The 14,486-nt window shown below is 49.1% G+C and overlaps 1 protein-coding gene across 1 annotated transcript in view; it reads right to left on the bottom strand.

Moving 5' to 3' along the window:
* Window positions 1-423: 423 nt before the first annotated feature.
* LOC124045931 (voltage-dependent L-type calcium channel subunit alpha-1D-like) overlaps window positions 424-14,486 on the bottom strand; it is a 42,829-nt gene continuing 28,766 nt past the window's right edge. The window contains exons 42-47 of the mRNA XM_046365753.1: window positions 3,554-3,664; window positions 2,774-3,363; window positions 2,246-2,577; window positions 2,027-2,139; window positions 1,513-1,890; window positions 424-648 (exon numbers count right to left, since the gene is read on the bottom strand). Of these exons, the coding sequence (XP_046221709.1) occupies window positions 442-648; window positions 1,513-1,890; window positions 2,027-2,139; window positions 2,246-2,577; window positions 2,774-3,363; window positions 3,554-3,664 (1,731 nt within the window). The 3' untranslated portion in view covers window positions 424-441. The remainder of the gene's footprint in view (window positions 649-1,512; window positions 1,891-2,026; window positions 2,140-2,245; window positions 2,578-2,773; window positions 3,364-3,553; window positions 3,665-14,486) is intronic.

Below are 14,486 nucleotides of genomic sequence, written 5' to 3'. Positions count from 1 at the left end.
GGAAATACAAGGCAGAAAGTGCCGCTTTTGACATAGCGATAAATACTTCATGGTAGAATAAGAATTGTAATCCGTTTGGAAGGCTATAGTACTGTGCACTCTTACATTGGAAATAACTTTTCAAGCGTATTGTGGCCAAACCTCAATAGTTGCTCTATGTATATGCTGTCAAATGTAGTATGGTTATTTCAGGCTCTTGTTCAAGACACACTGATGCTTTCAACAAAGCCAAATTACCTGAGAAGATCTGGAAGAGAAAATTACCCTGATCAAAGAGACATTGACAGTTTGCTAAGATCAACAGCTTGCCTCGCCATCCTTACCCCCTATGTTGATGTAGACAAAGAGGTAAGGCTCTATCTCCTTGCCCTCCAACTCTCCCACCCTCCCTCCCTCTCCCTCCCACTCCCCTCCCTTCCTCTCTGTTTCCTCTCTCTAGTCTCAGTAGGAAATCACACAGTTCATCTCGTCAGCAAGCTCCTCCTCGAAGCGTCCTATTGGCTGGCCTGCCGAACGGGTCAGCAGGTCTGTGGCTGCGTTCTCCATCTCATCAATGGTCATGTTACATGCGTCCGCGATCTCTCGCTTGGCGAAGTTCACAAACTTTGGGTCTCTTGCATAGAGGCCCAAGCCTTCCGATATCAGGATCTGTGGGAGAGTAAGGAGAGTTGTGAAACAGTGAACACAAATATATCTCTCTTTCTTTCTCTCTCACCTACAGCTTACAAGTGTTTATTGAATATTCATAAATAGAGGAACTTTCATGGGGTTTAAATCACTGACTAACTTACACTGTAGGCAAATTGAAATTCATAACAAAGGTGAATTGAGGTGAATTACTGAGGCATGGAGTGCTCTTGACTTTTCCACTCACTATTACCCTGATAAGTACTGTATATCCTAAGCAGTAAGTAGCCTTGAGACTTTTATCTTACTCTCATCAGTGTCAGGATTTGGCCAGGGTTGTTCCGGTTTTTGGTCACTAGATGCCCCCATTGTGCCTTTTGACCTTTTGTTTTCCCTTGATCCCCATTATTATTTGCACCTGTGCCTCGTTTCCCCTGATTGTATTTAAACCCTTTGTTTTCCTCTGTTCTTTGCTCTGTGTTTGTATGTTAGCACCCAGCCCTAGTACTCTGAGAACTCTTGTTGATCCCGGTGGACTCTCTTGTGGAATTCTGTTTTTTGTTCTTGTTTGTTTGTTTTTTAAGTATCTTTTGAGGCTTTTTGTGCTTTACCTTCCACCTTGTGGATTTACCTTTTTTGTCTTGGAGGATTACCTTTGTTCTGGTAGGATTCCTTTTGAGGTTGTGGAGTTACATGTTTTCCCGAAGAACTTCACTTTTTACTTCATTAAATACACCGTCTCAAGTACTGCTGTGTCTGCCTCATCTTCTGGGTTCTGCTGACTATTCGTGGCTCAGTTGGTTAAGTGACTGTTTCTCACTCCAGAGACCCGGGTTCGTAACCGGGTCCTGACAATCAGGACATACTATTTCATCCATCACTTACCGACTCCACCAGGCTGTCTGCACTGCCCTTCTCTATGAGGCTCTGGCTGATCTGGGAGGGCACCCTGCCATTGGTGTAGCTCCTGTTCTGGGGGGTGGGCACAGGGAGTGTCGGGGCTCCAGGGTACCAGCCACTGGGCCTGGTTGCAATAGCAGGGAGGCTGGAGGTGGCCTGGGTCCTGTCTCCCCACACCTGCTTGGTGCCCCTGGCCTCATCCACCAGCATCAGAGGGGCGTAGAGCAGACGCCCTCTCTTCGCTGCTGCTGATGATGCTGCCGACACCCCTGCTCCTGGCATCGACCCTGCATGTCCTCCTCCGTTGTTGGCCCAGGAAGCAGAGGACATGGAGGAGGCACTGCTGCGGCGGGAGTCAAGGTTCTGGAGGAGAATGGAGAACAATGATTAAAATCTTGATTTCTATTATTACATTCAAACACTTTCAATTACAAATTTGGCACCAAATCAAAAGGTGTCTGATTGGTTGGTTATTCTTTTGCATGTGTCTGTGTCTTACCAGTCTGGATCTGCATGGGGGCGAGTTACTCTCGTACGTGCCAGGGATGGGGATGTCATCCGCGCTATGCTGTGTCCTCAGACACTGGATGTTAAAGGAGGGCGGCTTGCGACCTGGAAGGGAAATACATGGAAATGTACTAAGATGGTCACTGGGTATTTCTAGTTCTACTGATTCTACTGGTGTTGAGGAGAAAGACTGAGACCATGTGATGATTACCTGCAGGAGTGGGAGGAAGAACACGTCTCCGGACATACTGCTCCAATCCGTTACCGTTTCCATTGTAGCCGTTTCCATTGTAGCCGTTTCCGTTGTAGCCATTTCCATTGTATCCATTTCCGTTGTAACCGTTGCCAGTGTAGCCACTTCCGGTAATGCTACCTCCATTCACAATACCTCCATTCGTACCGCCATTGGAGACGTTCCCATTCATGCCATTTCCATTGGCGTAGGGCACTCCTGCAGCTCTCCCATTGGTGAAGTTAGGAGTAGGACTCTGCATGTACTCTGACGGGATAGGGGATGCTACAGATTGCTCTTGATACACATGCCTGTGAAGTTGAGGGAAAGGGAACACTTATGAATACACACACACACACACACACACACACACACACACACACACACACACACACACACACACACACACACACACACACACACACACACACACACACACACACACACACACACACAGACTCTTCAACCACTTTCACCCAGATCCTCTTCCCTCCCTTTTCCACTCACCCGTTGTTTGTTGGCATGCTCACTGGGTACTGTGGGTAGTACACCTGCTGTGTAGTGGAAGTTTCACCTCCTCTTCCCTCCATCAATGGCTCTGGTTGAGGTGGGGCAGGGGCTGCCTCTAACACTATTTGAGGTGCCTCTGGTTCTGGTGGGGCTAACACTATTTGAGGTGGGGATTGAGTAACCACCTGTGGTGGAGAAGCAACATTTGGTGAGGATGCAACTGGGGCTGGTTGAGGCTGGGATGGGGCATTTGGTGGGTTTGCGGCTGGTGCTGGTTGGGGAGGGGATGGATCTCTTGGTGGTGATGCGGCTGGTGCTGGTTGGGGCGGGGCTGGTGTGTCTTCTGGTGGAGGGATGGCCTCAGATCTCGTGGGCTGTTCCATCACTACATCAAAGGATGAGAGAGCTGATGCTGGTTTCTCGCTGACTGTCAATGGCTGTTCTGTGACCACGTTGCTGGATATTGTGGGCTCGACGAAGGGCTCCATGAAGATAGTGGTGGTGCCCTCCTCTACGTCAGCTGGCATGTGAGTGGTGGATGGAGTACTTGTGGCAGAGGTGCCAGGATCTTCGAAAACGTTGTCATTCTGGTGGGAGGAGGAAACAAAGATATTTGCTTTAATATACAGTCAACTGTTTTTGTTGTAAATATTATAAACATGTATTATGCTTACCTATTGTATATATTTGCTTATTTGAGCAATGTCAAATACAGAGAAAAGACCAGTCACTTCAGTATATACTATTTTGATACACTAATGACATTCAATCACTTACCTTGAAGAACTCTTCATCCAACTCTCCCTCCACACATTCCTCATCCTCTCCCTCCATTGCCAAGGCCAAATGCAACTCTGGGGCCAGTGCCTGCAGTGACCTGAGCCCTGCCTGATGCACAAACACACACAGTGTGATACACAAACACACACACACAAAGACACCAAATAGTAACAACACGTTGTGGTATCCCAAGAGGTCTACCCCGGGGGATGGTAATAGAGGGGAAGTACATGAGGCGATGGTGGCTCCCTCTGCTGGGAAGACGGGAGCTGGGCACCCCGACACAGACATCTCTAAGTGGAGGTAATTAGAGGAAAGTGACAACCAGGCATGGAGGCGAAAAGCAAGGCGCACGGTGGCACACCGTGAGAGAGAACGGGGAGAGACCGACACCAACTGAAAGGAGAGAAGAAGGACCGAGCCAAACCTCAGTGATTTTCTTTGTTAACCTCTCTTGGGTAGGGGGCAGAATTCTCTACCTGTTACTCAGGCCCAGACGCTAGGATATGCATATAATTGGTAGATTTGGATGGACAACACTCTAGGGCAGGGGTGTCAAAGTCAAATGGACGGAGGGCCAAATAAAAAATTTAGCTACAAGCCGAGGGCCGGACTGTTCGAATGTTCATTGAAAAATTTTTAAATGACGCATATAGTCTAGTGAACCTAATTGAACCTACTGAAAACCTAACAAATATATTCCAATATGATCAGATAAATAAAGCAATATTTTCTTATGGCTCTGTCAGTAATCTTTAATTTTCAACAGACACAAAAGACAAATTTCCTTTATATAAAAATCCCCATAACATGAACATTAAATGAAAGAAACCGGTATTCAAGGCACCATCAGTAGCCTATATTTTCTATTTTAGCAAAAGTGGGCTAAATTTACTTCAAAGAAAAAAACAATAATAGCAATTTTCTATCATCCACTCAACTGAAATATTTTTAAAATATAATTGGATTGAAATACAATAAAATAAAGTGCAAAAATCTATTAATCAAAAACAACACTTTGTTTAAGGAGAAGTAACATGCAGTGAAAACAAATATTAAACTTTAACTTTTAAACTTGAACTGAGTAAAAACTCTAAATATGTGATTGCACAGTAATGTTCACTTGTTTGAGGTTGAGGGTGATACTTGGTGGTGTCCCATCTTTTCCACAAGTTCATCAATGTTCGGGGTAAGGCTCTGAGCTGAGGAAATCCTCAGAATTGAGTGGAGGTGTTCAGCAGTAAGTCGACTTCTGTGTGATGTTTTGTTCAAGTTCATCAAAGAAAACAGTTGTTCACACAGGTATGTGCTGCCAAACATAGACAACGTTTGAGCAGCCTGGATGCGCAGCTGGGGCATTGTGTCGGGGAGGAAACGGGCGAACTCCGCAGCACCCACTGCCGCATATTTTGCCCTCAGTGCATCATTGCATTGGAGGTCAATCAACTCCATTTGGAGGTTTGGTGGTGAGCTTTCCACGTCAACAGCAAATGGGTTACCGAGCAGTTCCAACCTGCTTTTTGTGCTTCAAAGTCAGCAAATCGGCGTCGAAAGTCAGCGGCAAGCATACCTATTTTATCAGCCAACTGTGCGCTCGGGAACGCACTGGTAGAGAGCTTCTCTTTCATGGTCTGGCAGCTGGGAAAGTGGCTCAAATTTTCTTTCCGCATCTGCGTCTCCCACAGAGTCAGTTTGGTTTTAAATGCCTTCACTGTACTGTACATATCAGAGATGACACGATCCCGACCCTGCAGCTGCAAGTTCATTGCATTCAGATGACTCGTAATGTCACACAGAAAAGCCATTTCACACAGAAACATTTCGTCTCGGAGTTGTGTTGTGTCTTTCCCTTTGCTGTCCAAGAACAGACAAATCTCCTCACGAAGCTCGAAACATCTTTGAAGCACCTTTCCCTGGCTTAGCCATCGCACCTCTGTGTGATAAGGCAAATCACCATGCTCCGTTTCTAACTCCGTCAGAAATGCCTTGAACTGGCGGTGATTCAAACCTTTGGCTCTGATAAAGTTAACTGTGCGCGTGATGATACTCATTACATGCTCCATTTTCAAGGCTTTACCGCACAACGCTTCCTGGTGTATGATACAATGATAAGCTGTCAGCTCACCTGTCGCGTTTTCCTCTTGCATCTTTTCCCGTATCTTCCCCACCAGTCCGCTCCTGTGTCCACACATCGCAGGTGCTCCGTCGGTTGTCAAACCCACGAGTTTTTCCCAAGGCAGCTCCATCTCATTTACACATCTTGACACCTCTTCATACAAATCATGCCCCGTAGTTGTGCCATGCATAGGACGTAAAGCCAAAAACTCCTCTGTCACGCTTAGGCTGGAGTCCACTCCGCGGATGAAAATTGACAACTGGGCAATGTCAGAAATGTCGGTGCTCTCATCCACAGCCAAGGAATATGCAATGAAATCTTTTCCCTTTTTCACAAGCTGCTCTTTTAGATTGATGGACAACTGGTCTACTCTCTCGGCAATGGTGTTTCTGCTCAGACTCACATTTAAAAAGAGTTGCCTTTTTTCTGGGCAAACTTCGTCACAAACTTTAATCATGCAGTTTTTGATTTAGCGATCTCTTCTGCCAAAATAAAACTGCCCTTGACAGCAGCCTGGCCTTGTGATTTGGCTTTTTTGAACAGAGCCTGTCGAGATTTGAGGCCTCGTTTTAATTCCTCTGCCTTTTGTAGCCTTTGTTCCATGTCCATATTCTTGTTTTTGTCCGCGTGTTTCGTTTCATAATGTCGTCTCAGATTATACTCTTTCAGTACCGCCACACTTTCTCCACACAGAAGACACACAGGTTTTCCAGCTACCTCCGTGAACAAATACTCCGACTCCCACCTTGTTTGAAACCCCCGGTTCTCAGTGTCCACCTTCCGTTTTGCCATTTTTGATGGGTATCTGAAAGTTAATTTTACTGTGATGCTGACAACTGCTGTGCCAATAAATATTGAAATGAAGCAGCCTACTGCTCGGTGCGTCACCGTTGCATTGTGGGAAATGTAGTATTGGTGCGTGTAAAAGATCTGCGGGCTGCCGGCTTGCTGCGGTCTGCGGGCCGGTTCTAATAATAAATCAAGATCATCCCAGGGGCCGTAAAAAACCTTCTCGCGGGCCGGATGTGGCCCGCGGGCCTTGACTCTGACATATGTGCTCTAGGGTTTCTAAAACTGTTAAAAGTATGTCTGTGAGTATAACAGAACTGATATGGCAGGTGAAACCCAGAGGACAAACCATCCTAAAAATTCAGTCTACCACTGTTTTCAATGGCTGTCACTTTTATTATAAGGCAAAATCCTCCCAGATTGCAGTTCCTAGGGCTTCCACTAGATGTCAACAGTCTTTAGAAAGAGTTTCATGCTGGCTTTTGGAAAAATGAGCCGGAAAATTTAGTTTTTCTAGATGGCTCCCATTTTGGCTGTAGTGTTTCCAAACGCGTGGAAGAGAGCGCGTTCTTTGGTATTTTTCTCCGGTAAAGACAATAACGATTCTCCGTCTTACATTTACATTTACATTTAAGTCATTTAGCAGACGCTCTTATCCAGAGCGACTTACAAATTGGTGCATTCACCTTATGACATCCAGTAGAACAGTCACTTTACAATAGTGCATCTAAATCTTAAAGGGGGGGGGGGGGGTGAGAAGGATTACTTATCCTATCCTAGGTATTCCTTAAAGAGGTGGGGTTTCAGGTTTCTCCGGAAGGTGGTGATTGACTCCGCTGTCCTGGCGTCGTGAGGGAGTTTGTTCCACCATTGGGGGGGCCAGAGCAGCGAACAGTTTTGACTGGGCTGAGCGGGAACTGTACTTCCTCAGTGGTAGGGAAGCGAGCAGGCCAGAGGTGGATGAACGCAGTGCCCTTGTTTGGGTGTAGGGCCTGATCAGAGCCTGGAGGTACTGAGGTGCCGTTCCCCTCACAGCTCCGTAGGCAAGCGCCATGGTCTTGTAGCGGATGCGAGCTTCAACTGGAAGCCAGTGGAGAGAGCGGAGGAGCGGGGTGACATGAGAGAACTTGGGAAGGTTGAACACCAGACGGGCTGCGGCGTTCTGGATGAGTTGTAGGGGTTTAATGGCACAGGCAGGGAGCCCAGCCAACAGCGAGTTGCAGTAATCCAGACGGGAGATGACAAGTGCCTGGATTAGGACCTGCGCCGCTTCCTGTGTGAGGCAGGGTCGTACTCTGCGGATGTTGTAGAGAATGAACCTACAGGAACGGGCCACCGCCTTGATGTTAGTTGAGAACGACAGGGTGTTGTCCAGGATCACGCCAAGGTTCTTAGCGCTCTGGGAGGAGGACACAATGGAGTTGTCAACCGTGATGGCGAGATCATGGAACGGGCAGTCCTTCCCTGGGAGGAAGAGCAGCTCCGTCTTGCCGAGGTTCAGCTTGAGGTGGTGATCCGTCATCCACACTGATATGTCTGCCAGACATGCAGAGATGCGATTCGCCACCTGGTCATCAGAATGGGGAAAGGAGAAGATTAATTGTGTGTCGTCTGCATAGCAATGATAGGAGAGACCATGTGAGGTTATGACAGAGCCAAGTGACTTGGTGTATAGCGAGAATAGGAGAGGGCCTACAACAGAGCCCTGGGGGACACCAGTGGTGAGAGCGCGTGGTGAGGAGACAGATTCTCGCCACGCCACCTGGTAGGAGCGACCTGTCAGGTAGGACGCAATCCAAGCATGGGCCGCGCCGGAGATGCCCAACTCGGAGAGGGTGGAGAGGAGGATCTGATGGTTCACAGTATCGAAGGCAGCCGATAGGTCTAGAAGAATGAGAGCAGAGGAGAGAGAGTTAGCTTTAGCAGTGCGGAGCGCCTCCGTGATACAGAGAAGAGCAGTCTCAGTTGAATGACTAGTCTTGAAACCTGACTGATTTGGATCAAGAAGGTCATTCAGAGAGAGATAGCGGGAGAGCTGGCCAAGGACGGCACGTTCAAGAGTTTTGGAGAGAAAAGAAAGAAGGGATACTGGTCTGTAGTTGTTGACATCGGAGGGATCGAGTGTAGGTTTTTTCAGAAGGGGTGCAACTCTCGCTCTCTTGAAGACGGAAGGGACGTAGCCAGCGGTCAGGGATGAGTTGATGAGCGAGGTGAGGTAAGTGAGAAGGTCTCAGGAAATGGTCTGGAGAAGAGAGGAGGGGATAGGGTCAAGTGGGCAGGTTGTTGGGCGGCCGGCCGTCACAAGACGCAAGATTTAATCTGGAGAGAGAGGGGAGAAAGAGGTCAGAGCACAGGGTAGGGCAGTGTGAGCAGAACCAGCGGTGCCGTTTGATTGTTCATTTACGTATTAGGGTACCTAAGGTTTGATTATAAACGTTGTTTGACTTGTTTGGAAACGTTTATTTGTAATGTTTGCGATTCATTTTGTATGCAATTTGATGGAGGGAAACTGGGTGGATCATTGACTGAAGCGCGCCAGCTAAACTGAGTTTTTATGGATATAAAGAAGGACATTATCGACCAAATGGACCATTTGTGATGTATCTGGGACCTTTTGGAGTGCCAACAGAAGAAGATCATCAAAGGTAAGGCATTTATTATATCGCTATTTCTGACTTTCGTGGCGCACCTGCCTGGTTGAAATATGTTTTTCATGCTTTTGCATGTGAGGCGCTGTCCTCAGATAATCGCATGGTGTGCTTTCGCCGTAAAGCATTTTTGAAATCTGACACAGCAGCTGGATTAACAAGAAGTTCAGATTTATTTTTACATTTACATTTAAGTCATTTAGCAGACGCTCTTGTATTACACTTGTGATTTTATGAAAGTTAAATATTTATAATTCTTAAGTTTGAATTTCTCACTCTGCAATTTCACCGGATGTTGGCCAGGTGGGACGCTACCGTCCCACCTGCCCATAAGAAGTTAAGTTTATATTCTGCATTAGTAAAGTTGTTTTTGCGGACTAAAGCCTCCCTGTCTCTGTGTCAACCTCTTGCATGTTCAACCCAACACCCCACGGTTTACCACATATGGTGGAGAATGCGTGCATCTCAGTAGCTTTGGGTGCCGTGTGGTCGAGCGTACGGAGATTACCATGGAGGAGCTGGTGGCTCAGTTCATCCTCAACCAGCAGAAGCAACAGGCTCTCCAGGAGCAAGCACTGGAGGAGCAGCACCAACAAAACCGCAGACTGGTAGCAGAGGTAGCCCAGTTGAAGGTTGGGAGGGCCCAGGAGTCTTGCCCGAAAGAAGGTGACGTGGAGTCGTATTTGTGCACCTTCGAGAGGACGGCACAGAGGGAAGGATGGCCCAAGCCCAAGTGGATTAGCCTGTTGGCACCCTACCTCTCTGGGAAGGCCCAGAAGGCCTACTTTGATTTGAACACTGACCAGGCCGCGAATTATGAGGGACTCAAACGGCAGATACTGAGCCGTTATGGGTTCAATCTCGCACGCCGTGCACAACTGGTCCACGACTGGGCCTTTGACCCCACCCTTTCCCCCCGTGCTCAGATAAGTGACCTGGTGCGCCTGACCAAGGGCTGGTTACTGACGGAAGTACCGTGCCTCCCGATGCTCGACAAGCTCTTCCCGGATAAATACCTTCGGGCCGTGCCATATGAGATGAAGAAGACGGTGAGCATGCAGAACCCCCAGACCCTGGAGGAATTGTTGACAGCGGTGGAAATTCACCAGAATACCCGTGACCTGCTGAGAGGGGCCCGAGCAGAGAGAGGAGATGCGGCGTGGGGGACAAACAACACAAAGAGAGGTGAGGGACTGAAGGGGGTCTGACGAATCCAGCCAAGGCTGTGAAGCGGGAGGGTGACCCAAACCGACGACGTCGGCGGCTGCTGGACCCAGATCAGAGACGCTGCTATGAGTGCGGTGAGCCGGGGAACCTTGTGTGGAGCTGTCCCGTTCCGGGAGGAGGCCATGCCCTCCGCATCCCCCAGCTCTGGGGTAACCCGAATGGCGAGTTACGTCACCTCCTGTTGGGCGCACACCATGATGGCCCCTCTGATGGTTCCTGTATGGATCAATAGCATCGACACCAGCGTTCTGCTGGACTCCGGCAGCATGGTGACCCTGGCCCACCTGCAGTGGCTCACACGAGAGAGGAAGGAAGAACCGGGGAAGGAGTGATTGGCGCTACCCCCACTTCGCAGTCAAGCAGAATTTATTGTATCAGGTAGTAAAGCATAATGGGGAGACAAAAGACTTGTTACTCATACCCAGCCAGTATGTTAGGACTGTGTTGCAGCTTGCTAACACCCACTTGCTTGGGGCACACCTGGGGATGGAGAAAACCAGGGAGCGGATGGGGAACTGGTTCCACTGGACTGAAGTCAAGTACGCCATGGATGTCTACTGCCTTAGTTGCCCGGAGTGCCAAATCACAGCTCCGAGGGTGCATTATCAAAACCCTTTGGTTCACTTGCCCATTATAGGAGTGCCATTCGAGCGGGTGGCAATGGATCTGGTGGGTCTATTGGTGAAGACCGCGAGGAGACACCAATACATCCTGGTAATCATGGATTACGCCACCCAGTGTCCTGAGGCAATCTCGAATGGTCTGCCTACCCATGTGAGAGACGCAAACTCGGTCTCAACCTTTAAGTCTTTACTGAAGACTCATCTCTTCAGTGGGTCATATGATTGAGTGTAGTCTGGCCCAGGAGTGTGAAGGTGAATGGAAAGGCTCTGGAGCAACGAACCGCCCTTGCTGTCTCTGCCTGGCCGGTTCCCCTCTTTCCACTGGGATTCTCTGCCTCTAACCCTATTACAGGGGCTGAATCACTGGCTTACTGGTGTTCTTTCATGCTGTCCCTAGGAGGGGTGCGTCACTTGAGTGGGTTGAGACACTGATGTGATCTTCCAGTCTGGGTTGCCCAGAACACCAGCCCTTGGGCTGTGCCGTGGCGGTGATCTTTGTGGGCTATACTCGGCCTTGTCTCAGGATGGTAACTTAGTGGTTGAAGATATCCCTCTAGTGTTGTGGGGGCTGTGCTTTGGCAAAGTGGGTGGGGTTATATCCTTCCTGTTTGGCCCTGTCCGGGGGTATCATCGGATGGGGCTACAGTGTCTCCTGACCCCTCCTGTCTCAGCCTCCAGTATTTATGCTGCAGTAGTTTGTGTCGGGGGGCTAAGGTCAGTTTGTTATATCAGGAGTACTTCTCCTGTCCTATCCGGTGTCCTGTGTGAATTTAAGTATGCTCTCTCTAATTCTCTCTTTCTCTCTTTCTTTCTCTCTCTCGGAGGACCTGAGCCCTAGGACCATGCCTCAGGACTACCTGGCATGATGACTCCTTGCTGTCCCCAGTCCACCTGGCCGTGCTGCTGCTCCAGTTTCAACTGTTCTGCCTGTGATTATTATTAATTGTCCATGCTGGTCATTTATGAACATTTGAACATCTTGGCCATGTTCTGTTATGATCTCCACCCGGCACAGCCAGAAGAGGACTGGCCACCCCACATAGCCTGGTTCCTCTCTAGATTTCTTCCTGGGTTTTGGCCTTTCTAGGGAGTTTTTCCTAGCCACCGTGCTTCTACACCTGCATTGCTTGCTGTTAAGGGTTTTAGGCTGGGTTTCTGTACAGCACTTTGAGATATCAGCTGATGTACGAAGGGCTATATAAATACATTTGATTTGATTTGCTATGCATCAAAAGGTATCGCACGGGAGCGCTTCCATTTATTTAGCAGGGTGGGTATTCCACGGGAAATCCAGACGGACCAGGGCACCGCGTTCATGTCTCGTGTGATGAAAGATGTCTGTAATCTGTTACGAATAAAACAGGTGAGGACCAGTGTGTACCATCCACAAACAGACGGGCTGGCGGAAGTATTAAATAAGACCCTAAAACAGATGCTGAATAAGGTCATCGAGAGAGATGGGAGGAACTGGGACCAGCTGCTGCACCACCTGATATTTTCAGTGCGCGACGTACTCCAAGCATGCACAGGGTTCTCCCACTTTGAGCTCCTGTATGCCGTTGGCCCTGCGGGCTGCTGGACTTTGCCAAGGAGGTCTGGGAAGAGCAGCCGACCCCCCTTCGCAGCGTAGTAGAACATGTGGAGGAGATGAGGGAGAGGATGACGGCGATTTGGCCAGTGGTGAGAGAGCACATGGCCGAGGAGCGTGTCTACAACTGGGGGGCCCAACCACTAGAGTTCCAACCAGGTGAGAAGGTCTTGGTGCTGATCCCTACAACGGAGAGTAAATTCCTGGCTACGTGGCATGGGCCCTACGACATCGTTGAGCGGGTAGGTAATGTCAACTATCATGTCCGCCAACCGGGGCAGAGAAAACCCCTCCAGCTTTACCATGTGAACTTACTGAAGAAATGGCACGCACGCGAGGTGCTGTGCGTAACATGGACCTGGCCACTGCAGGGCCCGCCCTCGGTCGAAGTTGCAATGGGGAAAGACCTCAGCCCAACCCAATGACAAGAGCTCAGAGAGTTGGTCCAGCAGAATACGACCGTGTTTCCCCCGAGGTGCCGGGGCGCACGGATCTCGTGGAACATCATATCCACACCCGTCTGGGAGAAAAAGTGCGTAAACGGCCATACCAAATACCAGAAGCCTGGAGGTTGGCGGTCCAGTGCGAAGTGACGACAATGCTAGAAATGGGGGTACTGGAGGAATCAAACAATGAGTGGTCTAGCCTCATAGTGTTGGTTCCGAAATCCTCTTCGGTAATGACTTCCGGGGCCTAAACGAGGTCAGTAAGTTTGATGCCTACCCCATGCCCCGGGTGGATGAACTGATCGACCGCTTGGGGATGACGAGATACATCAGAACCTTGGACCTGACGAAGGTGTACTGGCAGGTGCCACTGGCAGCGGCCTCCCGGGAGAAGACTGCCTTCTCTACCCCGGGGGGGCTATACCACTACCGGGTTCTGCCTTTCGGGCTCCACCTGGCACCAGTGACCTTTCAGTGACTCATGGACCGCGTCCTGCGGCCGCACAGTGAGTACGCAGCTGCTTATCTGGATGATATAATTGTGCACAGTGACAGTTGGGAGTCACATCTGGGTAGGTTGCAGGCCGTGGTTAAAGTGGTAAGGGGTGCAGGTCTGACCGCGAACCTACACAAGTGCAAGCTGGGCTACACTGAGGTGGAATACCTGGGCTATCAGATCGGGAGGGGAAAAGTGTCATGTTTTGTCTTAGATTGTCTTGTCATTTTGCTTTTCCCTCTGTTCATTTTCCCCCTGCTGGTCTTTTTAGGTTCGTTCCCCTTTTTCTCTCTCCCTTCCTCTCTCTCTTCTCTCTATCGTTCCGTTCCTGCTCCCAGCTGTTCCTATTCCCCTAATCAATCATTTAGTCTTCCCACACCTGTTCCTTATCTTTTCCCCTGATTAGAGTCCCTATTTCTTCCCTTGTTTTCCGTTCCTGTCCTGTCGGATCCTTGTCTATTGTTCACCGTGCTGTGTCTGTGTATCGCCCTGTCGTGTCGTGTTTCCCTCAGATGCTGCGTGGAGAGCAGGTGTCTGAGTCTGCTAGGTTCAAGTGCCTTCCCGAGGCAACCTGCAGTTCTTGATCGAGTCTCCAGTCTGTTCTCGTCATTACGAGTGGAATTATGTCTTATGTTTGTAGAATTACTTTACTGGATTAAAGACTCTGTTTTCGCCAAGTCGCTTTTGGGTCCTCATTCACCTGCATAACAAAAAGAGAAACCCCAAGGGAAAAAAATTGCTGCAAATAGGGAATGGCCAGTCCCCTGAACCAAGAGGCAGGTGAAGTCATTAGCAGGGTACTACAGTAGATTTGTACCTAACTTTGCTGCAATAGCTTCTCCCCTCACAGACTTAACAAAGGCATGACTACCCCAGATGGTGCGATGGACGGAGGACACAGAGGCAGCGTTCCAGGCCCTGAAGGATGCGCTATGTTCGCACACTCTCAAGTATTACCTCCTCGGGAGGAAGTTCACCCTGAACACTGACCATCATC

The sequence above is a fragment of the Oncorhynchus gorbuscha genome, linkage group LG10, assembly GCF_021184085.1.
Source record: "Oncorhynchus gorbuscha isolate QuinsamMale2020 ecotype Even-year linkage group LG10, OgorEven_v1.0, whole genome shotgun sequence".
Taxonomy (NCBI): domain Eukaryota; kingdom Metazoa; phylum Chordata; class Actinopteri; order Salmoniformes; family Salmonidae; genus Oncorhynchus; species Oncorhynchus gorbuscha.
Note: the sequence above shows the minus strand (reverse complement) of the source record. Positions and strands in the feature narration are given on the sequence as shown.